The sequence below is a fragment of the Phalacrocorax carbo genome, chromosome 3 (genome assembly GCF_963921805.1).
Source record: "Phalacrocorax carbo chromosome 3, bPhaCar2.1, whole genome shotgun sequence".
Lineage (NCBI taxonomy): Eukaryota > Metazoa > Chordata > Aves > Suliformes > Phalacrocoracidae > Phalacrocorax > Phalacrocorax carbo.
In genome coordinates this window covers 42248704-42276268 of record NC_087515.1, presented here as the reverse complement: position 1 = coordinate 42276268, position 27565 = coordinate 42248704, and the positions used below count along the sequence as shown (strand labels likewise).

Below are 27565 nucleotides of genomic sequence, written 5' to 3'. Positions count from 1 at the left end.
TCAAAAGCATTTGCTCTCTCTCTCAGGAGAGAAAAAAAAAGAAAAAAGCATCACTTTACTACTGTGTCCATAACAAAGCTCAGCTTTACAGACCTGAAACATGAAAATCTTGCTTCCTTTGTAATCAAGCAAACTGCAGAGCCATTTTAATATCATTTTTTTTCAGGGCTTCTTTAGTTCCACCCAAGAACAACCAGCCATCCAGGAGAGGTGTACATCTGTGTTTAGATGTGGTCCCTCATGTCCTGCTTCATCCTACCGTGCACATTGGAGGTGGCCCAGGGGCCATACTCCCTGCCAGACACGCTGTACATTACAGGAGTATTTAGTGTCTACTCCATCATCAGTGCTTTAAAAATCATATTTTTCTGAGGTTGCTCCTTACTCTGGCACCCCACTATCTGTCTCAGGTGGTATCCTCAAGAGGATACAAAATCCTCTTTTCCAGCCGGAAACAATATCAACAACAGCAAAGGTCTGGGAACAGCATGTCTGGGTGCTGTTACAAACCAGTTCCCATTAATTAATGTATAAGGTTGTATCAGGTCATGACAAATGCCATTGGGGCATCAGGTGGATTCGCATCCTCGCTTGACAGTGGTGTTTTCTCCTGTCTCGGTGGCTGTAAGCAACAAGGCCAACTGAAAAGGGAGAAAGAGATATAAATAAAATAAAATACATATAAATCTGAGAGTTACTGAGGTGCTTTTAAACAAGGTCCCTCCCTTAAACCCCAGTGGGGACAGGGAAGGTGTCTTGGCCCCCAGCAAGCATGCGCGGGGCAGGAGGGAAGGAGGTTGCTTTAGAGTGAAGCCTGAATGGGAGGATATCATGGTGGGATGGGGTGAAAGTTGCTTTGTGGAATTGTTTTTTGCTAATGCGACTTTATTAAACCTGATGACTAACCGAGGAGATTTGAGTTTAGAGCTGGGGGAGGAATTTTTGTGCTGTTGTAGCCGGCTGAGGTGCACTGAAGCCCTGTAGCCCCTGCCTCAGGATGATGCTACACTCGCTGTTACTCATACCAGGACCTGTTAATTGGCAGCATCAGGTAAGAAACCTCCCCAGGATTAACACTTTTCCTGGCATGATGCACAGATCAGGGAAGGTCGAGCTGCCTGCACTCAGGAGAGCAGGGCTGGAAAGTGAGCTCCTGCCTTTCCCCTTGCTGAGGTTTTTAGGGTGTAGCTGGATCAAGCACAGTGGAGGCATCACAGTTAGGCAATGGTTTGAAAATATGCTGTGCTCAGTGGCAATGTTGGTTCTAGATATTTTCCCCCTTTCAGCTAATTTTTGAGCCTCAGCTGCCAATTGGATCAGGGAATATATTCGGTTTAAAATACCTCCCGCCCTGCCCCCCCTCAAGGTTTCACAATGCAGCCCCGTGACCAGCTGGGTCAGTGTGATTACAGAGGAGCAGGCACAGCCAAGGGTGTAGGACCAGGAGGAGGGAGAAATGTCTTTCCCCCAAAGACAGCAGACCATTTCACCATCATCCAAACTTTTCAGCTTTACTGTGTGTTACAGCACCCAGTGTTACATGACACACTGCTCTAGTTGATTTTTGTGTTCTTTTTTTTTAATTGATCTCAAAACATATTGTTATGAAATCTCCCGGGCAGTGGAGCCAAGCTCCTGGCTGCCAGATGCTTTCAAGCTTTTTGTTACTTAATGGGCAAAGATGCTTGCCGATTTTGGGTAATTCCTCCCTTTGCTGTAATCCTTCTACTTTGATGAAAAGGACAGCTTTAGTCAAACATGAACTACATATATAAATATTCGAAGAGGAATTAAATATGCAATCTCATTCCCAATGCATTGTGGATGGGGACGTTCCTTCTAGACTCCTGAGCGAGATTTTGGAGCAGCTCCAGAAGTCTCACTGAGGGTTTTCTATGGGCCTCCAATATTTAATGACATTGCATACGGGGAGCTCATGCTGTGGATACTCATGATGTTTACCAAACCAGTCATGTTTATGGCTGTGCACACCAGCTACTGAGTCTTGGTGAAAATTAATGCTGTAAAACAGAAGTGCATAAATGTGTATTTTTGTGGATTGTGGGACAGACTTCCCTCTCCTTTTGCAGTGAATACAGTTTTTAAATGACTGTCCCAGGTGACATTGAGATAATTGCTTTGGTTGGGCCACTCCTTATATTGGATTGAGAATGCAGGTGCTAAAAATAGAAACAAATGGCATGTGTTCATTTTCGTCCTGTATAGGACAAAAAGCTGTGAGGTTCACAGACCATGGAAACTGTAAATCCATCTGCTGGTTGCTATTGATCTGGCCACAATGAGACTGAAGATTGTACTCCTTGCTCTAACAGCACACGTTTTATTTCAGTAAGCATCCTGGGTCTTGGAGATTTCTCTAGTTTGTTTTAATGGGGATGTTTTGCCAGGATTTGTAGTCTCATCAACTTAGCAAGTAAGCAAACAGACAAAAAAAGAGGATTACTAATGAGCGAGTCATGCATGATTAGTATCAGCTCTGGAGGGCAAATTTCCAAAATCTGAAACTCTCAAAAACTTATTTACTAAGGGAAGCACTGACAGCCTAAACTACTCCTTTTCTTCTGACCCCTGGACTCAGTAATAAAAGCTTTGCAGACTACCCCATAAAACTGACCCACCTGCAATTATCTTGCTTAAAAAGGAGAAAAAAATTTTTTTAATTATGTGGAACAGGATTTTTCAGCTTGGCTGGGGTCTTCCTCTTTTGCTTGATGCCATGTGGAAAAAACCCAAAGCAATGAACATTGTCACAAAGATGTTCTATAGCCACAACCAGCAGCCTCTGTGGCTGTAGAGGCCACCAGTCTGTAAAACTGGTAGGTGTTCACCTCAGAAAATGTTTTTATTATTGCAGGAGGGAGGGAAGTGCAACCTCACCTTCTCTTGCAAACGAAGCCGGCAGACATAAATCTGTTGGTGTTTGCCTTTCTGCCTGGTCAAGAGCTGCTCCCTCTCTGTGGAAACGGCCCCCAAACCTCACTTCCTCCTCTTGGAAGGGGCACCCTGGGTGACACCTACCCCCTGTGCCAACAGTCAGTGCCAGTGAGTTTTGCAGTGAGCTGTGGGTGTCAGTGGACACCTGGGGAACACCGAATCCCCCTTCTCAGGGTGTTTTACCCCAAGAAGCAGGTGAGGCGTCAAGGGAGAACATGGTGGGAGAACACGGGGCTGCGGGAAGGTGCCATGGCACTGGGGTTGGGTTGGGGCGCTGGGTTCAGGCGCGGTCCCGCGGGACAGGGTGGCAGGGCGTCGTGCCTGCAAGCCGTAGGGTGGCGGGGGGATGGCGGGGAGACTCTCTGCTGCTCGGCAAGGAGCCGGCGAGGCGGCGGTGTCAGGTCTCCCCCTGCGCCCGCCTCCTCCGGAACACGACGTCCGCCTACGACAGGGACGACCCGGGCACAGGGGACGCGGAGACAGCTCCCCGCCCCCGCCCGCGTCCCACGTGCCCCGCCCGGCCCCACGGCGCGCCGCGCCGTCCACCCCGCCAATCCGCTGCGCCGCCGGTCGGACAGGGGCGGGGCTTCAACGGGAGCGCCGCGCCCGCTGCCTCGCCCCCAACCCCGCCCCGCCCCTGCCGCCTGCAGCGCGTGGTGCCAGCTGCCGGGGGCTCGCGCTGCTGCCGCGGCGGCGCCTGGCTGGTGGGCGGCGAGCGGGTGGTGCGCGCGCTTGGTCTCTCGGGGAGGCGCACGTGACGAGCGGGAAGGCGGGCGCGCGGCTCTGCCACAGGGCAACAAGTGAGGCTTTTCCCGCCCCCTCCAACGGCCGGCGCGCCTCGGCCCCCGCCCCGGCTGCCGGGCCCCAGGCGCCTCATCCCCTTCGCATCACTTTAGCTCCCTGCTGGCCCACCGCTCCGCCGCCGCGCGGCCGGCCCCGAGGGGAGAGCGGCGGCAGCGGTGAGCGTGGTCCCGTGGGGAGGCGCTGGGGCGGCACGAGCCCTCGGTGGCCGCCTCGGCGCCGCCCCGGCTTCGCCCTCAGGTGCGGAGCCCCCGCCCTCTGCGGGGGCTGGCGGAGCGCGGCGGCGTGGATTCCCGCCGGTCGCGAGGGCCGTGATAGAGCGGCAGGTCAGCGCCGGGGGGACGGAGGGAGGGACCCCCACCGCGTACAGGCGGCCTGCGGCAAGACAAAAGCATGGTGGATGTGGAGGCGGCGGCAGGAAGAACCCCGGCGGAGACCCGCGGCACCCTGGCAAGGTACGTGCGGGAGGGGCAGCCGCCCTAGCCTGCCCTGCCTCCGCTGGGCGGTGTGGATCGACGCCGAGAGGAGGGCTGAGGACAGGCCGGGGGAATGGGGGGAAATACATTTTAAACTTAATTTTTACCTCCTCTGGATTTCCAGACTGTGAGGTTTTTCTTCCTCGGAGCCCCTAGCTTATTTGTGTACTGACAACTACAGGCTGACGGTGGGGGGCGAACGGTCGGAGCCGCACATTAAGGATTTTGAGTGTTGGGTTTTTTTTTTTGGTCGTGTCCCCCCACTCACCCCCGATGGGGGAGGTGGCAGGCGGTGGAAAGGGTGGGGTTAAACCACGCGAAATGTCTACTGTGGCGCACAGGAGCATCGGCAGCCGGCACATGTTGCAACAAACTCGGTGAGAGGAAGGCAGAGGCGCGATCTGTTGGCATGGATGAAACTTAAACCAGCTCGGCCGAGTTGAATGACCGTACGTTTGTCGTCGCTTTTTTGTTTTGTGGGTTTGTTGGTTTTTTTTAAACGTGAGGAGTTGATGGTGAAACCGTGAGCTTTTTTCTGGAGAAAAACCTGAGGCGTAGGTTGCTGCAGTGCTGGGCGCTGCTGCTGTTGCAATCCTCCCCTTGGCTGCAGGAGAGGAGGGGAGGGGAGGGCGCGGGCACGGTAGCGCCCGTCGGGTTTTCTTCGGGGGTGGTGGTGGAGCCGGAAGACTCGCACAGCTGGTGGGGTCAGCTAAATAGCAGGCTGTAACCGAATAGGTTAATCATGAATATTGTGCAGCATTAGGTCTTTGCTGTTAAAATATAGTGTTGAGGTGGTGGCTCAAACGTATGTACTTTGGTGAACCTGAAAGGAGGAGATTGATATTTTTGCTAGAGTTGGCCTGAATATACGTGCTTTTTCATCCTTTAACTTCCTGAGACGTGCTGTACTCCCCCGCCCACCCACCCCCCCCCAGGAGGGGACTTTAGGTTACCCGCTGCGATTGTGGCCAAAACTGCAGTTCACAATTCATTAGTCATCCTGCAAAAATTTATGGTGAAAGTTACTTGAGCAACCGTTGAGTCCAACTTCCCAAAATGCTCTATGCTGCTGGAGTTGATTATTAAACGCTAATGTTTAGTTTTAACTATGCAGATTAAGAGTTTACTTGGTTCGGTTGGGGTTTTAATTTTTTTCCCCTGATTTGGGGTTTTTTAAAAAATTATTTTGGGCACAGAAGAATTTCATCTGGATGTGGAAGGATGCATGCATAAAATTACATGCTAAATATATAATCTGAAAGTTCTTGAGGAAACATGATTATAACGTTCTCCTTTGAGGAAATTTCTGGTTAATTTTTCCTCCCCTGTCTTAAAGACAGGCAGCCTCGAATTTAGTTCTCTCTTAAAGTTGCTTAAAACGGTTTCGTGTTCTTATTGCAGTTCCGCTTTTGCGTCAGATTTTCTTGCTGTCACGGATGGTGTATACGGGTGGGGTGTGGTGGGGTGGGGGGAGCAGATGACGCTCCGGTGAGTGCTACAGTTGGTGCTTTGTTCAGGTGACGAGCCGAGGAACTGGCTGCTGGCAACAGCTGCCTTGTCACCTTCGTGACCCAGCCTGATGCCTGTTGAAACCACCGGAGGAGTTGTATTAGCTCCGAATTATTACCAAATGCATGGAGGAAACGAAGCAGAGAATCAGCTTTTCTCGTTCAGCAGATGTAATTTCTAATGTTTTTGTTTGGTTGGTTGCTTTTGGTTGTTTTGTTTGTGTTTTGGTTTGGTTTTTTTTCCACAGGGCTGTGAGTCTTTAAAAAACAATATTGCAGTGGAGATGAATTAAAATACAGAATGTTTGTTGTATACTTAAAAATATAATGCTATCAGTTAGAATCAAAATCTTTTGGCTTAAAGGAAACCCTGATTTTGCTGCTTGCTTTTGAACGTGTGACTTTATACCTGAGATGTCATGCAATACTGTTAAAAGGCCCTAGGGAAGATACAGACACTGCATAAAGGGATCAAAAATTAGAATTAAGTGATTTTGTCACCTGTAAACTAGTTTTGCTTGGATTTTTGCTTGTTTCTTTTCCCCATGTACTATAAATAGATGAGGAAAATGGAGGAAAATGAGGTACAGCAGCAAGGTAACACTGCTGAGGGACTTGTTTTGAAGGTCATGCATGAGATGGCTGGGAGTGCTAGCTAGCCATCTGATGCCCTGTCTCATGATAGATAGAGCTCACTAATCTCCCCTAGGGATTGTTCCTAATGAACACAATGTCACTGGTGGTCAAAAATTTTATTATTCATGACTGTAAGCACCTCCTAAATTTTTAAATACTACTGGGTAATGAAGATGATGCTGAGGAGATCAGTATAAAAAGTAGTGCTGGCTCAGAAAGGCTTTGATGAGAAATGAGGAGTGGATAAAGTGGTTTTGTATTCTATGGTGGCAAATATATGCAATTGTCTGCATTAATAAGTTATGCTGTATGTGGAGGGAAAAATGCAGGATTTGAGTCTTCATCTTCTTGTCTACCCAGCAGACTCCTTGGAGAATCAAGTCTTTCAGAAGGGTGCTCCTCCATGGTGACCTGTGAATGCCAAGACCCTTAGCCATTGTCATTTTAGTGCCACCCAGTGCAGCTATTTTTGTAGTGGCGCTAGCTCTGATAGTGATTTTCGCTGTTGGCTGCGTGAAACCAATTGAAGGAGAACAAATGGTTGTGATAAAAGACAGTTTATGTCAGTGATGATCGTGTTGAAACATAGGACGTAGTCATATGTCTCCTACCACAGCCAATATTGTCATTATCACAACTGTCAAGAAGCAGGGATGGCTTGTCATTGATATGTGTACTTGACTGAAATCTGTATAGGCGTATTTCTCCAAATTAACTAAAGGAGATGAAAAAGATTGAACAGTATCAATTAAAATCCTTAGCCAACTTCTTTGGTAACTTGTTCTTTTTCAGCAGATGACTTCACTTTTGACAAATGTGCTCAAACAATCTTGTAAAATCTTTACTTCAGACAACTTGTGAAACTTCACAAAGTTACTTGATGAGCTTTTTCTGTTTGCTGTCAGACTTGTGTTCTTTGATGGAAAGTGAGCAGAAATGCGTCAAGGGTTGACGTGCCAGATCTCCGTATTTTACTGGATGTGGTTATTTCCTGCTGTAAAAATCCCATTAATTTATTCTCTTTCAGTTGAAGCATTTGCTCTTTCAATAGTAGAGCCTGGTAGGTTTCCTGTAGGTTTGTCACACACTTAAAGCTGCTTAAACTGTATAATTCTAAAACTTGCCAAGAATAGGCCAAAGGGAGGGTGGAGGGGGAAGCTATTGGCAAGAGTACACTTATTGTAGCAACAAGGTTTCAATAATCTGTTTTATTTAGTTTGATGGTTGTGTTTTTATAGAAAGCACAGAATACAGAAAAAAATTATTTCATTAAAATAATGAGCTTTTTAATGTGGCTGGTTCTCCTGCTTAATGTTTTTAGAGGGCCAGTAGGATTGATCACCTTCCAAAAGCTTGAAACAATCTTTGTCCCTTTCATGGGCTTTCATGAGATTTGTTTCCTAGTATGTCTATTTATTATATTTTCTATCGCTATACAGTAAAAGTATATAAGGAAATTTGAAGCAAGGAGGCATCCATTTGCTTTTCAAATTTTTGAAACTTTTAAATTTCTAATATCTTTTTCAGGTATACCCAATTTTAATCCCTAATGTTTTTTTGTACAATAACATTTTTTGATGAAAGTGTTAACAATTTAGGAAGAAGGTGCGGTTGTTATGGCTATGTGTACGAGAAATCACCGGATTAGTATTTGAAGTTTCTGTTGCGTTGTAGGCTGTATTCAGACATGTGCTTCACGTGGTTTAAAGAAGAATTTGTGCCTGTGAGTGTAGTTAACAAAAATTACTAATGTAGTCTCCCTCTTATGCCATGTTCTGACCTCACAAATATATATTTAGATGTTTTTATCAGTCTGCTGCTACTACACAGTTGGATTTGCACGATCCTTATGTGCTTAAAAGCCAGCAAAAATAACCAAGAAAAGATGACGGTGAGATAATGAAATACAGGCTCTTTCCATCATTTTGGTGCAGATTGAACAAGACACTAACTGAAAGTTGGGGAATAAATATCTCTGATCTGTTAAGGCACATTTTACCTGAAGAACTGACCAGCATCTTGGGGCTTGATCCTGCACTTCCCTTGTATCGTTTTCTACCTATTTCATTGGGCCTTTTAGGATTTAAAAGATGAGTTAAGTAAACCTTTCCAACTCTCCAGATCGTGTAAAACGCAGTGAAAAGACTGGATCATTAAAATGTCTTGTGATGAACTGTGCAAAAGAAAGATTGAATTGGTGTCTCTTGAGAAGCAATTAGCATTTAAATAAGGAAAAGAATCCCTCTGTGTGATGGGTGTGGTGCTGAGATTTTTAAAGGGAGAATCGATGAAACAATTTCATCAGCAGTTGGTTAAGAAAGCTTTGTTGTTTGAGAGAAATACAGTTCTAAGAGCTGAAAAGCATTTAACTTGGAAATAGTTTTGTTCATCTTTGTAAACAACTTCGGAAATTTAGCAGCTGCTTCATCTTAAGCTCACAGAAGAGTTACTCTGAGTGGATTAACTAACTCAATTTGTAAGTCCCTTATATCTTCTTGCTCATTTGATTTAGATTTTTTTTTTGATGATTAATTTTATTCTTTTTCTACAAAAGATTCTCTGTGGTGTATGAACCAGCAAGGATATGCATAGCTGTATGAAATTTACAGTAGCAGTGTGGTATTGAAAGCTTATATGCCCTGCAGAGGTGCGTGTACATGTGGGATGCTCAGCTTCCTGTCACAGACACCTGCCATTCAGCCTGCACCGGGTTTCCTGCTGTCAGCAGCATCCTCCTGCAGGGTGGTGCAGTTTTGGGCATAGTGGCTAAAGTAGTGCTTATCTCTGCACCCCCAGTCTGTTGTGCTGGCGCAGCTGTTTGTGCAGCTGTGTTGTGAACTGAATTGAGGAACCAAGGGGGGTTGAGAAATAACCTTTCTGTTTGCTTGTCTTTGGGGTTGTACGTAATGTCACAGTGAGCTATGCAAACATGGGAATTCATGGACTGGGGAGAGTAGGATTTTTTTAAACTCAGTTTAAGGAGAGGTACAGCTGAATGTCAGGCTGTACCCTGAATTTAGTGCTGTTTCATCATACTTGAGCAGTGATATTTTTTTAATCTGGTATTTGAACGTTAGAAAATGGTAATGTCTTTGGGATGGAGAATGTTATTGCAAACTTACTGTTGATTTGCATTTGAATAAAAGCAATTAAAAGACATGCAAAACAGCTTAAAGCTGATTACTCAAACCACTCTCAGATGTAGTTGATACTTTGCACTGGTGTGCAGGTAACAGGTACAGAAGTTCCTGCTTGGATTTAGAAGTGTCTAATCTGGTTATGTGCTTATCTGCCATTAACAAAAATGGGAGTTAGCTGCCTAACCTGCTCAAAGATCTTTTACAAAATCCTCCTAGTACTTATGTGCATCTTTAGTTGCCTAAAACGGCTGAGAAATTGTTTCCTTTTCCTTAAACTTGGTAGGCTGGAACGAGATCTGTATCTTATGTTTTATAAGTTTGAAGGAATAAAATGAACTTCCCCGCTGATTTTATGAACTTTAAATGAATTCTTCAGAAAGATGAAAAACTTTTTCCTGTACTTGTTAATTACACTTGAAACCAAAACCAATTAAGGGTGAAAATCTTTTCATGTATTTGCATTTTTAAATGCAGGTTTTGCATTCCTAAATATTTTAGTTGAGTACTGTAAATTCAGAGGCAGATCTTGGAATTCTGACCTGAATATTCACAGTATGGATTTGGTTTGAATTGACTCTTGACTAACCACATAGCACTTGCAGAGAAGCATGTCTTGAGATGGCTGGGAAGGTTGTTGTCCCAGCTGCATAACCCATCACCCAGCCACTGGCTCCAAAGGCAGCATCTCATGGAAGTCAAATTGAAAACCAGTGTCTGTTTACTTTTAACTCAGAAGAGAATAGTCACTGGGGACAGTAACCTCATCAGACATACCAAGTCGGAGCATCATTGGTTTTGAAACATAGTTTTTAGTAGTGCGGCTTATGTCTGACAGTCTAACATAGGCAAGAAGACACAGCAGAGGTAAAATTTTGATGGCTTGAATTGTGGTGCTTAAAGGATGGTTTTGTTAGTTGATTAAATAGTGAATGCTCTCTATGCAGACACAAAGGTGGTTGGAATATGGTGAAGGCAGTTTAGTAATTACTGGTTTTAAGATAAAGCTGGAAGAGATGCCAGGAGATGAATTGTCTTGTTTGTGGAAATTAGGGTTATCTGTATCTTGAATAGGTATACTAAATCACCTTTTTATTTCAAATACAGCATAAAAGTAAGACAGTGCCTTTCCAGCAGACTTTATTTTTAAATGTCTGTTGCAAACCCCAGTGATGCTTTTAATGTGTTACCCATTCTTCATTCTTTATTACCAGAACTAGCATTGATCCACATGCTAAATATCTGGGAGGAAGGTAGTTCATCGTCCGCTTCCTGAGCTTTCAGGTAGTTATGGGAAGATAACATTCTTATGCAGAAGAGTGGAAGTAGCAGACCACACTAGATGTAGCAGAAATGGGTGGCTCATGCTAGTTCACCAACAGAGTTGATTACAAAAAAAGTGTTAGAGAAATTCAAACCGCAGGGTGTGTCTCGTTATGGTTGACACTGCCTAAGGGCTAGCTGCTTCTGGTGGACCAGTGCTGGTACTTTTCTGGCCCTACCTGTGGGACCTCTGTGGGTGATGGTGGGAACAAGATTAGTAGTGTCAGGTTGCAGCGGCAATGTGCTGGTATATGAAAGCTTAAGCTGATTGAAAATGGGATCTGCTGTGGTCTTGGCTTTGTGAGTCTTCTCTCCGGTGCATTGTTACTGGTGTATGTGCAGCACAGTGGCAAGCAAATCTAGTGATGTGAGCCAGCTGAAAGCTAATTTCTGCCTTATTGCTAGGTTCTTAATGGTCCTCTTTAGTTCCCTGAACTGACTCACCACAGTCAAATCAGTGCAAAGGTGGGATGGGACTGTGCAGTTCATAGGGGAAGGAATAAATTACAGGCATCTGTCAGCCATGACTGAAACTGTTTTAAACTGCCATGAAACTGTACCCCCTAACTTGTAATCGATGTGATGAATGACAGTTAATTTTCTTCCAAGAAATCTCTCTATGCTGCCACTCAGTTAAACCTCTTCTCTGATTCTTTTTAATTTACTATTCATTCAAGCTGAAGTCTTCTCAAAGGTATGTAAAAACTGAAGTTCATAAATCAGAAGCTGGCAGCTCTCGGTTATTCCTAACAAATTGCACAATGTTGTAATTCTAAAGCATAAACTGACCTTAGAATGACATGATTTTTTTTGTATACGGAACTGGGAACAACAGGTCACTTTACCACAGGCCTTCAAATACTGAGGTATTAAAATTTAATATTAGTTTTTATAGCAAATTGAGATTTCATACTGACAACTGAGGATAAGATCTCAATTACAAAAAAAAAATCAAAAAAACCAAAACCAACAATCCAAATCCTTTTTACTCTTAATGAAACTAAACTTCTTTTATCACAAGTTATTTTGCAAGTATAGTTAGGAACACTTTCATAGATGTTTAGTGTGGCTGTAGATATGCCAGTGTAGAATGGTAATATTGGCACAATGTACTAATTTATAGGGATACTGCCATTGTGTAAATTGCCTTATATGTGTGGCGTACGCATGGATTCTTTTATTCCTGTAGAAAATTAGGACCAAACTGAAGTAGTTTATAACAGCAGAAAAAATGGAATATACATTAAACCTGTGTTTGAACTTACAGAAAACCTTTCATAATGACCAGAGGGCTTTCCTTGCATATACCTTGATCTTCTATAGGAACACTTGAAAACAACTCAAAATTGAACTGAACATTCTTGCAGCCAATCCAAGGATTCAATTTTAACTGAAAAAAAAATATATTTAGGCCTGACTTGCACTGATTTCTGTAGGTACACAATATTTAAATTTCTTAATTAAACTCAGACCTTTTTGTGAGAAACATGTATAATTTAAAATATAGACAGGGTTGGGATGATCTGAGTGACTTACTGGTAGCTCACTTTCTAATTAAAAATAGATGAGAAAACAGATCACCCTCCAGCTGAAAGTTTTGTGACTCTATCAGTTTGATTCAGGGTTGGAAGTGTTCAGTTTGAAATAGTGGGGATCTGGTGTTAAGTGTAAGTATTCTGTCAGGCAGGAATTTCATATCAGCTGCTTTTAATGAAGTTGAAAATAAGTTTTTATTGTCCTGAATTACTTTGTAAAGATAACTTGATGTAAACTTCATGGGTGTTGCTGCAATATTTCTAAGCAGCAATATAAAGTCAAAAAAAACTTTGTTTCATAGATGTTATTTTAAATAGAGTACCTTTAAAGGTGACGTTCCGGTAACTTTTCTTTGCTGTTTGAGGAGCTGGAGTGAGGGAGGCACCTGGAATTAGTCAAAACGGTGACAGGAAACACAGCAGTAGTATAGCTTACTCTGAAGATTTTGGGATTCTGATATTCAGAATTTACCATTCAGCAGTAAATGAATGGACTATTCAGTCTTAATACCACAGTTGGAAGCTGACATTGATAGTCTCAGGACAGGACAGCAGTCAAACAGGCTGTTAGAGGTAGGTAGCTTTGGATTCTCATTACGCTTTTAAAAACTTTAACGTAGCAGGGATTTCCCCACCTTTTTGTAGCAGCTTCTGACAGGTTAACATCTTGAGTTTCATCTTTACATAACTGCTTTGAGCAATGCCTTTTAAACATTGTGCATTATCTGATTGCTTTGAGAAGCAAGACTCTGCAGAGAATAAACTTGCTTAAATTAGGTAGTAGTAGTAGTCTGAGAAATTTAAATGTTTGTAGTGCTTACAGATCCTTTCAGATAGCTGCAGGGTCTGCATTGCACCTAGAGGAGCTGGCTTCAGTGATAATCTGATTGTCTACAGACAAGCTTGTTGGATGGTGTTCTTACCTAATTAAGACTGTCTGTTAATCCATGTGATTTGGAGTCATGGTGAGACCTGGTGATGGAGTGTGGTCAAATCTGGCATATGCTCTAGAAGAACCTTGTTGGAACATGTTCTCTCTGCTTGGTTGTGGTTGTGACTTGGGTGAGGATTGAGAGGCTGTAAGTGGAATTCTTTCACTTCAGAACGGTAGCTCATGTGGGATGCATGATGACTTTATAATCTTTGTGTCTTCCTTCTATAGTAATTGCACAGGTTTTTTTGAAGCAGCTGCGTAGAATATTTGGAGGTTGTCCTATGGATCATAGGAAGCAAATGAGATGGTATAACTAATATAATAAAGCCATTTTGTGTGCATTTACGTGGTGCCAGATGGCAGTCACTATCAGCTTGTGTGGAGGAAAATATTTACCTGTTCTGTAGTTAAAACAGTAACATCAATTCTGTAAGCCAGCAGTGGTTCACTAAACCGGGTTGTGAGTTAAAATTCTATATTGTATTTAGAGAAAATGTATTTTATGTACCACTGCACTTAAAATTCTGTAAAGCGTAAAGTTATATTCTCTTGCATTTCTAAGATTTGTATGTTCTGTAATAACTTTCATGAGATATTTTTATAAAATAATTTTTATTTGTGAATTAGTAAATGCAGTGGTGATATTAATGTCAACCTTCCGTATTGTTTGAGGCTATTCCTTAATTGCTGCATTCAATCCACTGTAGGAAACGTAATCCAAATAGGCTTCTTGGAATGTCACCTTCATAATATATATATATATCATGTGCTCCTGTAAGAATGAATGAGAGGGGAGCTGTTCAGATACAGACTATTTATTGCTTTAGTGCTTTATAAAGTCAGTCAAAGTTTAGAAATATATTATTTCATTTTCACTGTAGTTTTTCCTTGACTAACAGCAAAAGTTTGGTTGTTGAAAATAGTTTGTGGGCCTCATTTTGATGTTTAAAACAATAGGCCTGTGAGTACTACATTAGAACATTTTACAGGTTTTTGTTCAAGCCAGTTAATTACTGTTGGATTGTATAGTACATGTTCATTAGATCAGCTTGTTTTACTTAAGTATACTAACCACTCTCTAGTGATTAAAAAAGAAGTTTCTGTAGGGTACTGTATTAAATGCCATACGGAGTGAGACATTTTCTGTGTGGGGAAGTTGCAACAGTTTATCTCTTCGCCTTTTTTTAACACCATTTCAGTTGGAAATTACGGTTTTTCACCCATCTGTGTGCAGACATATGTATGTTCAGCATATTTTTAGGAGCTGGGTCTAAGCTCTTATCCCTCTGACTGCAAATGTGATGTGCCAAATGAATTGAGAATGAACGGTGCAGTTATTTCCTGAAGTCTGCAGGTAGCTCCAGTATTGCTGTGGCTGTAGAAGTTGGGGGGGGGGGGGAGGGGGCCACATGACATGGACAGCTTGGGTGCAAGGTACTGCACAGTGAAAACTACCGGTGAAGCTGAGAGGCATTGTTTCAAAGCAAGAACAAGAGCATATTTGAAAAATCTTCTGTGGGAACAGGGATACAAATGGGCTATCAGAAGAGGAGGGACAGTGGAGAGCTTTGTCACTACGCCTAGGGTAGCTCCAATGCTTGACTGAGGTTTGGAGATTGTTTTCTTTCATGTAACAGGCTTCAATCCTTCTGCATCAGTTTCACAATTGAAAAGGTAGTGTTGAGTTTGTAACTTAAATATAAACCAGTGGTAGAGCTGATAAGCACCCCAGTTTGTGAAGCGGCTGTATGCATGAATGAGGGTTAGGGAGAGTGGAAAATGATGAGTAAAAGGAAGCAGTACCTTTAAGGCAAAGGGTGAATTGAGCAGGTGACCACAAAAATGCTTGTTTCATTGGAAAACTGACAACTATCTAAAAATCCTCTTTCAAACTGGCAGTTTCTAATTGATTTTAATGTTTATGAGGATTTTACTACTTTTCGTCAGTCCATCTCAGAAGAGAGGGGCAGAATCTGTCTGAGCAAGGAGTTATGGCATGGATAAGGTAAGCAAAGTAACTTCAAAAAATGTAGCACAAAACTGATTAAACTGTCTATAATTCTGCGCAGTGTATGCTTAATTCCCTTAAATTGTAGGGCATGGTCTGGGAGTAACCAGCTCGGTTAGTTAAGTGTAATATAACTGGACCTGAAGCCTCAGTGTTCTTAAATCTTTCTACCAGACAGCCAAAATAAGTGTTAAATAGTGATAATTTTAGTAGTAAAACTTGCGGGTGCTGGAAACTGAGACAGTCCAACTTCATATGGATCACAAGACAATGATGACTTTTCTGAAAAATTTAATGACAAAAGTTCAGCATCATCCACCTGCCATGAGGGTCTTGGACAACCAGTTACATGTGTGGATGTTTTAAATGAGAAGGCTTTCTAAGCTAATGGGAATGTGCTGAGAAGTATGTGGGAAAGAGTTCTTTCTCAAATTTTGTGGTTATTTTAGAAGTAATTCTCCTTATGTTTAGTGAGACTGAGTATACTGTTTGGTTTGTGCCTTATGCCATCTCCCATTGATAATATAGCTCTAAAAGTCTCCGCAAATTCTTATTTGTGAGCTTTAAGTACAAAATGTTTTTTGTTTTTGTTGCCATATCAAAAATGACCTAATTGGGGGTGGGGGGGAGCAAGGTTAGTTAGAAGTGTAAAATAGTTCCCCAAATAAAATAACAAATACTTCTTACTATGGCAAAAAAGGTACAGGCGTGTGACAAATGTACATAGAGAAAATAACTGCAATTTTTTTTGTTACATTGTTCTCCAAGGGTTCCCCTCTTGTGCTGTAATAGAGAAGTAAGTAATTCAAAGTTCTTGCTGTGTGAAAAAATAGAGGAATTCATCACCAGTGTAATTCATAAAAGTTTAAAATACAAACTGATTCAAAAAGGGATTGGACAAACTGAGATTAGGTTCAGTAACAGTAATTGAACATGGTTCAAATGCAGTTCCTGGCCCTGTAATACCTTACTACAGAAAACCAGGGGAGTATTATGAGAGAAATGCCTTGATGTACTGTTGTTTTTTTGTGTATGGGATTTGGTGGTTGGGGTTTTTTTTGGTTTTGCTTTTGGGTTTGGGTGGCTTGCGTTTTTGGTTTTTTTTGAGCAAAGTGTGCTGAAGATAACTAGTGGGAAACAGAACATCATGTTAGATTGGCTTTTATTCAAACTCCTGATAGTTCTTTATGCCATGGTCTGTGTTTATAGGAAAATACAAGCGTACCCTTCCACAGTCTTGCTATTTACTTGGATCTTGAAATTCCATGGCCAAGTTGCACTGGGGTCTTTTGGTATTAAAATATTGGCAGAGTAGAATTTCTCCCAAAACTAAATAATATGCTGAAAGATGGCTCAAATTGGGTATATGCAATTAATTAAAACTAATGTTAAAATAAAGATTCACTGCTCTGAATTTCATTGTACTTTCTGATGCATTGTGTAGTATGGTGTTGTCTTGGTAACTTTCCTCCAACTGGAACATAGTTTGAGTGTGGTGTTTGAAGAACACAGAAAATATTGAGTTATTCAGTGGTAGCCACTGTGATGTGCTTCTGCAGAAGCAGAATACTGATATCTGTTGAATATTTGCCAGTTCTTAAGATGTTCTTAATTACTGTTGTGTAAAAGTGGACTTGCATGAAGTTCTGAGGGGAAAAGAGAGATACAATTGTGGGTAGTTAAAAAAAAAAAATAGTGTTCTAGTTCTTTAAAGTTGGAAATTGCACAATGACTTTTCATAACAGCCTGGGGCTCTTAACAACATTGTCATGTTCTAAAACTCTTGTTCAATCCAGGAATCTCTTCTAAGACTTACCAAACAGAACCGAGGTATTAGAAGAACTGATGTGTCTCACGGGGTTAAAGGGACTGCATATGGCTTGTGATGTGTTTAATAATAATAATTTAAAAAATTATCTTCAGAACCATAGTGGCACTATTGCATGCACTATTGCGAGAAGTACTAGAACTTGTGCTACATATACAACTACTGAAAGGGATATTGGGCTTCAAAATGAAGTTACATGATGAGATCCAAGTCTGCCATAGCCCCGGTTGTAGCCAGTTTCTGCAAAGAGAAAGGTGGTAGTATCTGTTAGATACTTGAATTACAGCTTTGTTTTGCCAAATTCCTGTTGGTTTAGTCCTGAACCAGTAGAATGGTAGGTGTAATACCCGCAGGTAGTAAGGACTATCGTATATCAGCACCAGTAGGTACTTCGACTTCTAATGCTTGGCTTGTAGGCAAGTTACTCAGCCTACTTAGAAAATTACAGCATAACTCCTGTCCTCAGTAGAAGATAGAGGTATTTGCAGTTAAAGGTCATGGCTTCTGTCAGACTTCAAGGAGGAAAAAAACTTAAATCTTTTACCTTGTGTCTGCATGATCTGTTCAAAGACTGGCATTATATGACTGTTTGCATCGGGGTGTAAGTATAATGTTTTTGTTGCTAGTGATGCTAGATAGCCTCTTATTAGAGGATGGAAGGATTATGCATCCAGAACCAAGGCCCAGTTCATGGTGTGTTGTCACCCCTGCTGAAGAGGGGAGGTCTGTCTACTCTCCTCTCTTCTGTGTGCTTTCACTGTAGCTGCTCTGGTGCTTATCTGGTGTGTATCTCTGGTCATTGTTAGTTTTCTGCTGGGTTAGTGATATAAACTGAATTATGGAGAGGCCTGGCAGAGCACCAGAGCCAGTGCGAGGGAGGGATTGGGCCTAAGTTCTTGGAGTCAGAAAGGGAGGAGGAGAAAGTCTCCGTCAAAAGGGAGGGGTCTGGTGACTAGATTGGTTTGGCTGCTTGTGAATTCACAGTGTGGAACTGCTGCAAGAGGTGAGGGTCGAGACAGATAGTCTGGTTAAATGTATTATTTTTCCTTCATTCCGGGGTTGCATGAGTATGCCTAGGTTTGGTTTAGTGCCTTGAAGTACAGATCTGCCCCTATGGCTGCATCTGTTGTGGAACACTTTGCTGGTGCAGGAAGGGGTTGTGCAGGTATGTGCAATGTGGGAAGAAAAACCACATGAGGTAGTCTGTATCATGTTATTTGATTTTTCCTTTCCATGGGGAATTGTTAATTGTCAGTGCTAAATATTCCAGCTGTTTTACAGGAGTTCTGCTTTGGGTGGTTTGCTTAGTGGCAAATCTGTATGATATGCTGCTGTTGAGACTGCTGAATGGGTTGTCACAGCTCACTTTTACGGCTCTTGATCTTTTATGTTGAGACTTGAGATTAATAAATATCGTAAATAAAAGCATAAAGGAAGAAAGTTTTAATAGCAAAGGACTGGTTTCGGAGTGAAGAAATTATGTCACATACATCTAGAAAGACCATTTAAACTTATTTTTAAATAGAACTATAACCTTGAAAATGGCTGTTGTCTTACCTGTCTTTTGCTTCCTGAAACTTCCCAGCTTTATGTAGTAAAGGATTTTTTCACCTTGCTGGAGGAGTTTGTGGGTATGCCCATGCTGTGCAGTGGGGTGCAGCATGGGTCACTGTGCTACCACAGGCTACACTGCCTTTTGAACACAAGCTAGCACCCTTGCACCCCTGTTTAGTGTTGTGCTGTGAGAACCTACTTGCTGCTTGAAACTGCTTTTAGGGATCCTTGCTGAGTAGTGTTGCATTGCATCATGCCCAGTGGTGGTATTAATAAAGCCTACCCCCTTTATTTGAAAAGGGAATGATGGAGCCTTCCTGCAATAACAAGTAATACCTTTTAAGTGTTAAGTTTTAAATAGTCACCAGCAATCTGTCCACTTGCATAATTTATCATGGGCTTCAGTACTTAAGAGCAAGGATGATGATTTTCCTGTCAGAATTAAGACACATGAGATACAGTTGCTTTCCCCTTTGTAGCTCCCTTCTGAAGGCTTTTATTCAATTTCATTTCAATTTATTCAATTTCATGCTATTTTAAGTGTAAGTATTTAAGTTTAAGTATTTAAGTGTACTCTGTGTTGCAAGGGTGAGCTTGGGATGGATATTCATATCTGTACAGAGACTGAGACAGTGCCTAGAGAGCTGCAGAAGCTTCAGTGTACAACAATTGGGCATCTTAGAGGCTCCGCTGGTTCAGAACTTAAATTAAACATCAATAAAAATCAACAAATATGATCAATATTTGGCATATGAATATATGGTTCTTTAATACTCATTGCTAAATAGAAACCTGGCATAAAAGAAAGTTCTACTAATTTAGGAAAGTGGCGTTCCTGAAGTTGTCTTATAATACCTCAGTTAATATGTAAGTGAGCAGTTAATCCCCTGGTATTTGAAACATTCAGTGAGTGTTTTGTTGAATATAAGCAGAATAAAAAAGTTAGATATGTCTTGGTTTGACGTCTCAGGAAGAGTTTTTTTTGTTGCTTCATTGGTAAAATTGGTAGGATTGACTGTCAAAATTTATCCGTTTGCTGCTTGCTTTCATCCTTATTATTGCCCTTTATGTTTTGACGTTTTGATGACCCAAAAGAGCATCTGCCTGTCCTGTCCTACCTTGAAGGTTTTTACTATGTGTGGTAACATCTTCAACTCAAATGAAGTAGCACCTTGCTTAAAAACTGTTGGAAGGAGGATCTACTTCATAGTTCTGGGTGATGCCCAGCACCTGCCAAAATCTGGATCTCGAAGCAAGTTCCAAGTCTTCAGAATTCCTGTTTGGATTCATTTAGGTTGCACTCTGACTGCAAATGTAGGTGTTTGTTTTGACATCTTGCTATAGAGAACTAGTTAGTGCACTGTCTGAATCCACTGTGTTTCGTTGTTTCTATCCTACAGAGGATTGCTTTTCCCGAACTTCTAAATATACTTGCTTTTTTTTAGCCACTTCTTTGCAACATCTGCCTCTTTCTCTTGCCTTTTTGTCTCCTATAGCTAAACCTCAGTGAGATGTTTAAGCTTGTTTTTGTGCATAGCAAGGTCTTAGTAGCATCAGTTTAAAAAAAACAGCTGTTATCACATGTTTCACATGCTAACTTTGTGGAGTCATTACAGAAAATCAAGTGCTGTAACAGGGCTAATCAGAATTCTTCTGCAGGATCCAACCTCCAGTGTGAGAATTACAAACTGATGAATCATATGTGCCCTTACTTAGGGGCTAGTACACTTAGATGTACTTGTTCTTGGTTTTGACCTTGAGCTTGGTCTTCTCCAGATGTAACCACTGTCTTTTGGCAGGGGTATTGTGGCCCCTGTATGTGTAAATTCTTGCCCCCAGAAGAGAGTGCCTCTTGTATAATTAATTCCTGGAACTGGATGGGGCAGGGTGTGTTTTCAAGAAGCATTTGGGCAATGTTCTTGGTATATGGTTTAACTTATAGGTTACCCTGTGTGGAGTCAAGAGTTGGACTGGATCCTCATAGGTCCCTTCCAGCTCAGGAGAGTGATTCTGTGAGTAATTCTCACATTACAGCAACTCTTCCAGACTTCCAAATAGGTTCCTTGCAGGCATTTGGAATAAATTCACTCTTGAGAGAACGCATAAAATAACACTGTTTAAAAACAACCTGTGAACAGTTTCTCACCCTTTTGCATTAATGTTATTTGGAATTAAAGCATTTGGGACATTTGATCTTTTCCTGTAGCTCATGGCTTCTTTGTAATACCTGTTTGCGTCTTCTGATGTGGTTAATCTTGTTTTATTGATTGCTGCCTGGTCCCACAGTGAAACTGTTTTTCTTCCCAGGTTCTGCTGGTGTGCCTTTTCTGTCTGTCTCTTGATCCCAGTGCTGCTTTTGTGTTCCATAAATCTATTCCCTTCTATCAATACCTTAGTTTTGACTGCAGTGAAGTGTAAGAGTGGATTGGAGCTGAAGAGGGCAACTCTCCCATTTCTGCAGAATCAATCTTTCCAAATACTGTATCTGTAGCAGAGCCTTGATTTATCCAGAGTGTGTTTAATGTTAACCCCTTTTTTTCATAGCCACATGGATATTTTCTAAAGGCTTTGAACAAATGGACTTCATGTACTCAGTGCTACTGATGCATAACTCTGCACAGCTGGAAGTTGCATAAACATCAATGTGATGATTTATACAAACTTGAACTGGTTGCTAAAACAGTCTTTGTATCAGTGTAGCTGAGATGATGAAAACAGGCATTGAAAAGCTGTATCAGATCACCTTTTGAGTGTAGGTAACTATGCACCTTACCCACTGAAGTAGTAATAACTTTCTGCAGGATTTTCTGTTCCAGAGGTTCTGTGTGTACTGTGATTTGTTTTACCAATACATAGTATTTACTCTTGTGTCCTCCTTTTTCTGCTACCTAGTGATGTGTTCTAGCCTTTTCTTTTTTAACACCTAAAATAGCAGAAATTTTTCAAATAGGTTATTGCTTTGTACTGCTCATCTCAGTTCTTCAACAAAACTTGTATAAAAATGCATCAGATTAGATGTAAGTATGAACCAGATCACTTCTCGTTTATCTCTGGCTTCCCTAATGGCTCTTCCATTCTCAGCAGCTGTGAATTTTTGTAATATTAATTTTGATAGAAGCTGTTACTGGAATAGGAGAAAGTTTTTGTGATCTGTCCAGATCTGTCACTAAGTTGTAAGTAGGAAATGGGCCGTCTTGCGCTTACGATGATGCTTCTTAGCAAGCTGCCCAGCTCACAAAATCTCCATCATGCTAGTGCTTTGGTTAATCGCTGCAGTGTCAACAAAGCAGATGAATAAATGAGATTTGCCTTGAGACATGGGCAGTGGGTGTTTTTAAAAAAAAAAAAACAAAACCACAAAACCCACAAAAAACCCCAACCCCCCCACTAGCAACATTACAAATGCAATGTCCCCTGCATTGTGATGAGGGTTGCAATGTTGTGTTTTTTGATAAACCCAGTGCACTTAATGTGAAATTGCTGAACTGGCACCCTTTTGTCAATTCCTGTCTTCAGGTGTAATAATTAAAGCTAATACATATTGATTGCAAAACTGAGGATTTTGTTTCAATTTATAGAAATAACCTTTCTGAAGTCTGTTTGTTTTCTTTTTGCTTTTAGTTCAGGAACCTCGATCTGATGCTGAGTAAGTGTTTAATACAACCTGTCTTTGTCTAGTTTAGAAAAAGGACACTTTTTAAATAAAGCAGTTTTATCCCTTTTTTACTTGGTAGCCCTTAGTATTGGTTTGATATTCTTAATGAGTTACATTTTTTTAAGGAATTTATAAAAGAGACATGTAGATAGCTTTGATTACAGAAGAGAAGAATGCTTTCATGCACAGTTGGGGGGTGTTCATGTCTTAAAATTCTTATCTGTATTGATATTGAATGTCACTTGTTATTTCCTCAGAAATATTAATTTTATCACCAATATTGGATAGCTTTTTAAAAGGAGACTGAAAATTATACTGGAAGTATTTCCATGTGAAACTGATAGCATTTACTGTGCTTTATGTGATGGAACCACTGTCATCTTGCCACTGGTAGTTACTCTGATGAAAAGTTGTACCAAGTTTAGTAGTAAACTGAGATTTTTCTGTGTAGGATCCCTGTCTCATTTGCTGCAGGGGATTGCAAGGCTACAAGTGAAAAACAGGAAGATTAAGGAGGATCTTGCAGTTACAGAATTTGAATGCTTACCCAAAATACTTAGCGATTTGAATGATTTTGTTAAGGGATTGAAAATAAAGTCTTTGCAAATGGTGTCTCATTGTGTTCTGAATAGTCTCAGGTCAAGCATCCAGATGACTTAGAGGTGTTGAATACTCATAGCTTAGTAGCTGAGGGCTTAGAACAGATGAGCTGTGTAGTGCTACATACCCTGGAAAATCAGGCTCCAGCTGAGCTCTTGACAATCCTGTGTTAGCCATTACTAGGGGGGAAGCTTCTTACCCAGTTGTGGAGGGAGTCCTGGGATCGTAGGTCAAATATCATGTCATTTGTTGTTCCAGTGGGAAGTGCTATAGAGGACAGGGTAGACAAGCACTGATGTATGTGCTGAACTGCATGGAATAGTAAAAAACACGGGACAGCTGCTTCTCGAGTATTTTTGTGTGTACTGAAAGGGAGGTGAAGAAAAATAGTATATAATGATCTTAGTGAAACCTGCTGTGGCAGTTGGAAGAGGAAGATAAAGTTTCTCTGAACCCTGTGGGGCCAGCCAGTGCTTTCTAACAGTTCAGCCCTTTAGCTCAAGTTATAGCATTGACCACAAGTATGTTTTTGTCTTTGTGGTATAGAAGAAAACTACTTCAAAATGAGAACAGCAAATGTCATAGCTGGATGAGAACAGGACATTAAATAAAGTAGATCTGCCCTGGTCGTATGCACATGGTACCTGAGGTCAAATGAAGGAACAATAGGGATTTTTCTTCGAGTAGTCCATTGTTTCTAGGACTGGCTTTTTATTTAAATTAAAAAATACTCCTGGCCTTTGGGTTTAATGAGAATCAGGTGTTAAATGGGGGTGGGAGGGTGGATTACTGATTATTTACCTGCTGATTGCTGACCAAATTTTGTGTTTAGCTTGCTGAGGAGTAAATGAAAGTAAGACTGGTTAAATAAGAAGACACCATGGGTCAGTCTAGCTCAGGTGTCTGGTGACAGTTGGAAATGAAAAGAGCAGCAAGTACAAGGTGTACTTCTCAAGTGTGCCTTCCTGACTGTTGTTTACACCAGTGTTTACAGCTGGGCTTTTAACAGTGATTACAAATCTTTTATTTCATTTGGTTTTTCTGGTCTCCCAGTAATCGTTTCCAGTAATCATCCTGGCAAATGAAAGCTGCTTCAAGAATAAGTTCTGTATCTGACATAAATGTAGTCTTACTTTCTTATTCATTCTGAAGTATTTTCTAGTGAGACTTCCTGATTTAGAATGGCTTGTTAAATTTTGTGTAGCTTATACTTTGATATCCCTCGGGCTAGTAAACAGTTTGATAAGCACTACTTCAAAGGAACACACTGTTTTCATGTTGCTCCTTGTACTGTGCACCTTTCATTCTGACAACTGTAGAAGGAGGAGGGATTGATCCATTTTCTCTCTCAGTAAAAACTGGAGATGGGTCACAGAATAACCTTGCTGTAACAAAGGCAGGTGCACTTACTATTCCTGGTCTTACATACATGGGAAACCTCTCTTTTTTTTTTCCTCTTCGATTTCTTTTTCCTTAGGAATAATTACACTTTCACTTTCTGCTGTCATTAATTTCCTTTTCTAGGTGGGGGTGGGGGTGGGGTGGGGAGTGTGGATTCATGTTCTTCTGTCTGCAGAGCTCTGAATACCAGCAATGCAGCTGGCCAGTTTTGAAAGCCTCTCTCCCAAGGAACAGCCAAGTGAAGTGGATGGAAACGAGTTGTATGTTTTAAAATTCAGCTCTGCCTATTATGTAGTTGGAAGATATAAGATTGCAAGTATAAAAGCTTGCAACTTAATTTAAAAATAACTGACCTTATCATATAGCAATTTATTCTATACCCTTAAGCTCACCTTACTAGCAGAAAAAAAAGTTTCTCTGCTTGCCTTTGCCAGGCTGAGGGCTCAGACTCTAATTATTATACAGTCAAGTGTTTCAAGGAGACTTACATGAGGAGCAAAAACTGCTGGCTAATTTAGATGCACTATGAAACTCCTAAATAGCACATAGAAACTTTGTTCTTACCAGCTTCTTGTTTGATGAAACCCCAAGCCCTTACTAGCTGTAGGTGTACAAGTATTAGAGGTAGACTAGCTTTTACTTTTTTTGGGTGTAGATAACCTCTGTTTTTAGGCTACTAACTTGCACATTCTTTGTCTGAAAGTAGTTTGCATGTTTATGAGATCAAGAACTTGATAGGAGGAAGGCTAAAAATATGTCACTTTTTTCTCTTCCCAGATATGAGAAATGAGTGTTGGACGCAGAAGATTAAAGCTGCTGGGAATTCTGATGATGGTAAACATTTTTATTTATGTGATTGTGGAAGTGTCAAAAAGTGGCAGCCAAGAGAAGAATGCAAAAGGCCGTGTTATTATACCACGCAGCAAATTCTGGAGAAAATATACTCCTCACAAAGCTTATTGGAACAAACAGCAACAGAAGCTTGAACTGCTTTACAACCCTATTCTTACCTTGCTTTCCAATATGACTGTGGAAGAGAACTTAGTTTTGAACTCGAGTGTTCTCAATTCCTGTGACCCTGATCCGTGGGTACCTTCAGAAGTTAGTGACTTTGCAAGCTTGCCAGACAGATTCAAAGACTTTCTACTTTATTTGAGATGTAGAAATTATTCTTTATTAATGGATCAGCCAAACAAGTGCAAACATAAACCTTTTCTGCTGCTTGCTATTAAGTCACTTACACCCCATTTTGATAGAAGGCAAGCAATTAGGGAATCCTGGGGCAAGGAAATAACATCAGGGGATGTGACAGTCAAAAGGGTCTTCTTACTTGGACAGACCCCACCAGAGGATAATTTTCCTGACCTTTCAGACATGATAAAATTTGAGAGTGAAACCCACCAAGACATTCTCCTCTGGAACTACAGAGACACTTTCTTCAATTTAACTCTGAAAGAGGTGCTGTTTCTTAAGTGGGTCAGCAGCAGTTGCGCAGATGTCCAGTTTATTTTTAAGGGTGATGATGACGTTTTTGTGAATACCCATCAGATCCTGGATTACTTGAAGAGCTTATCGAAGGACAAAGCCAAAGACTTATTTATAGGTGATGTGATCAAAGATGCTGGACCTCACAGAGAAAAAAAATTGAAGTACTACATCCCAGAAAGTGTATATGAAGGTTCGTATCCTCCATATGCAGGAGGTGGTGGGTTTCTGTACTCTGGTGATCTGGCATTAAGACTGAATAATGCATCTGACCAGGTACTCCTTTACCCTATTGATGATGTTTATACTGGAATGTGCCTTCAGAAGCTTGGGCTTGCTCCGGAAAAACACAAAGGCTTCAGAACATTTGATATTGAAGAGAAATACAGAAATAACATATGTTCCTACACAAATTTAATGTTAGTGCATAGTAGAAAACCTCAAGAAATGATTAAGATTTGGTCACGCTTGCAAGATCCACACTTAAATTGCTAAAGCAATGTGCATAAGTGTCTTAAATCCAAATAACTTTACAAGGTTGGGTCTGACTTTCTTGGTGGACCATCGAAGCTCTATTTAATAGTTTAATTTTTTCTGGAAACTTTTTCCTGTATGTTTGAAAATGAGAATAATACTAAAATTTGATGGGATGGCTTGAAGACTTGGTCCTGGCTTTTTCCACTGTCCTGGTGGTCACTATGTTTCAATATTTGTCTTTAATTTTAGAAAGGACTTCAAGGATCTATCTAGCTATCAGTGACTGTTTAGCTGTATTGGAAACAGGGATTGCCTATGACAATGCATCTTTCATTAGTTTTGATGGTGGAAGATAGTTTTTCCTTGAGTAGTGTTTGTGTGTGGAAACCACTGTAAATTGAAAATTCACAAATTGGAGCAATGTAGTTTAAGTATTAAACACTCTTACAAGACTTTATTGAATTTTATTAATTTATAGTTCTCAGTCTTTTTGCACCCCGGAACAGTATTTTCTCCTTCAGTCTTCTGTGCAAAGTGTGCCTGTGTCTGAAGGATTTACCCTTTTATTACATGATGGTTTTTTTAACAAAAAAAAGCATAATACTATTTGAAACACCCCATAAAAGAGCTGAATATATAAGGAATAAGAACAGCAGCTTTTGTTTGGAGTTGGGCAGTAGGTACAGTTAGGTCTGCCCCCTGCCCCAAGCTTATGTGAGGTAGAGGTGACTTGTCGCTCTGTTATTTATGTGAAAAGCTACTCTGGTCAGTTCTTGTTTTGTGTTTTGGCACTAAGTGTGATCAGGTAGCTCGATTTGATGCAAATAAATGAAATTGCACATTGCGTATGAGAGCATGGTCTGGATCTCCTATAAAGCGGTAGCAAATCTAGAATTGTGCAGATCCGAAGAGTTTTGAATTTTGAAACAAACTTTGAAGTTGCATGATGTCTCATGTAGAATTAAACATATTCTCAAAACTCAGACTTTCTTATGTATTGCCACATCTTGCTTCAAGAGTTTATTCTAAATAGTGGTTGCTTCCTTTGTATATGTAGAAGTGCCTGTCTATTTATTGTTCAGATTGAAGACCAAAACATTTTCTTAAATATATTTTGTGTAACATTTTATTTGTATAGTGTTGTCACTCAGATATTTAAATAGAGCATGATATTTTAAATCTGAGAAGTGTAACATGTTCAATAAAGCTAATTGCTATTTTTGAATTTGAAAAATAAAATGTGATTTAAGTA

General features: G+C 41.0%; 1 protein-coding gene across 2 annotated transcripts; it reads left to right on the top strand.

The window, feature by feature from the left end:
* The first annotated feature begins 3594 nt into the window (after nucleotides 1-3594).
* Nucleotides 3595-27565, top strand: B3GNT2 (UDP-GlcNAc:betaGal beta-1,3-N-acetylglucosaminyltransferase 2). 2 transcript variants are annotated; one of them, XM_064446692.1, is made up of 2 exons: nucleotides 3595-4211; nucleotides 25129-27565. In XM_064446692.1, exon 2 carries the CDS (start codon nucleotides 25138-25140, stop codon nucleotides 26329-26331), a length of 1194 nt encoding a protein of 397 aa, XP_064302762.1. In that variant the 5' UTR covers nucleotides 3595-4211; nucleotides 25129-25137; the 3' UTR covers nucleotides 26332-27565. The 2 variants fall into 2 exon arrangements, with proteins under 2 accessions (XP_064302762.1, XP_064302763.1); XM_064446693.1 differs by lacking the exon at nucleotides 3595-4211 and adding an exon at nucleotides 4391-4681.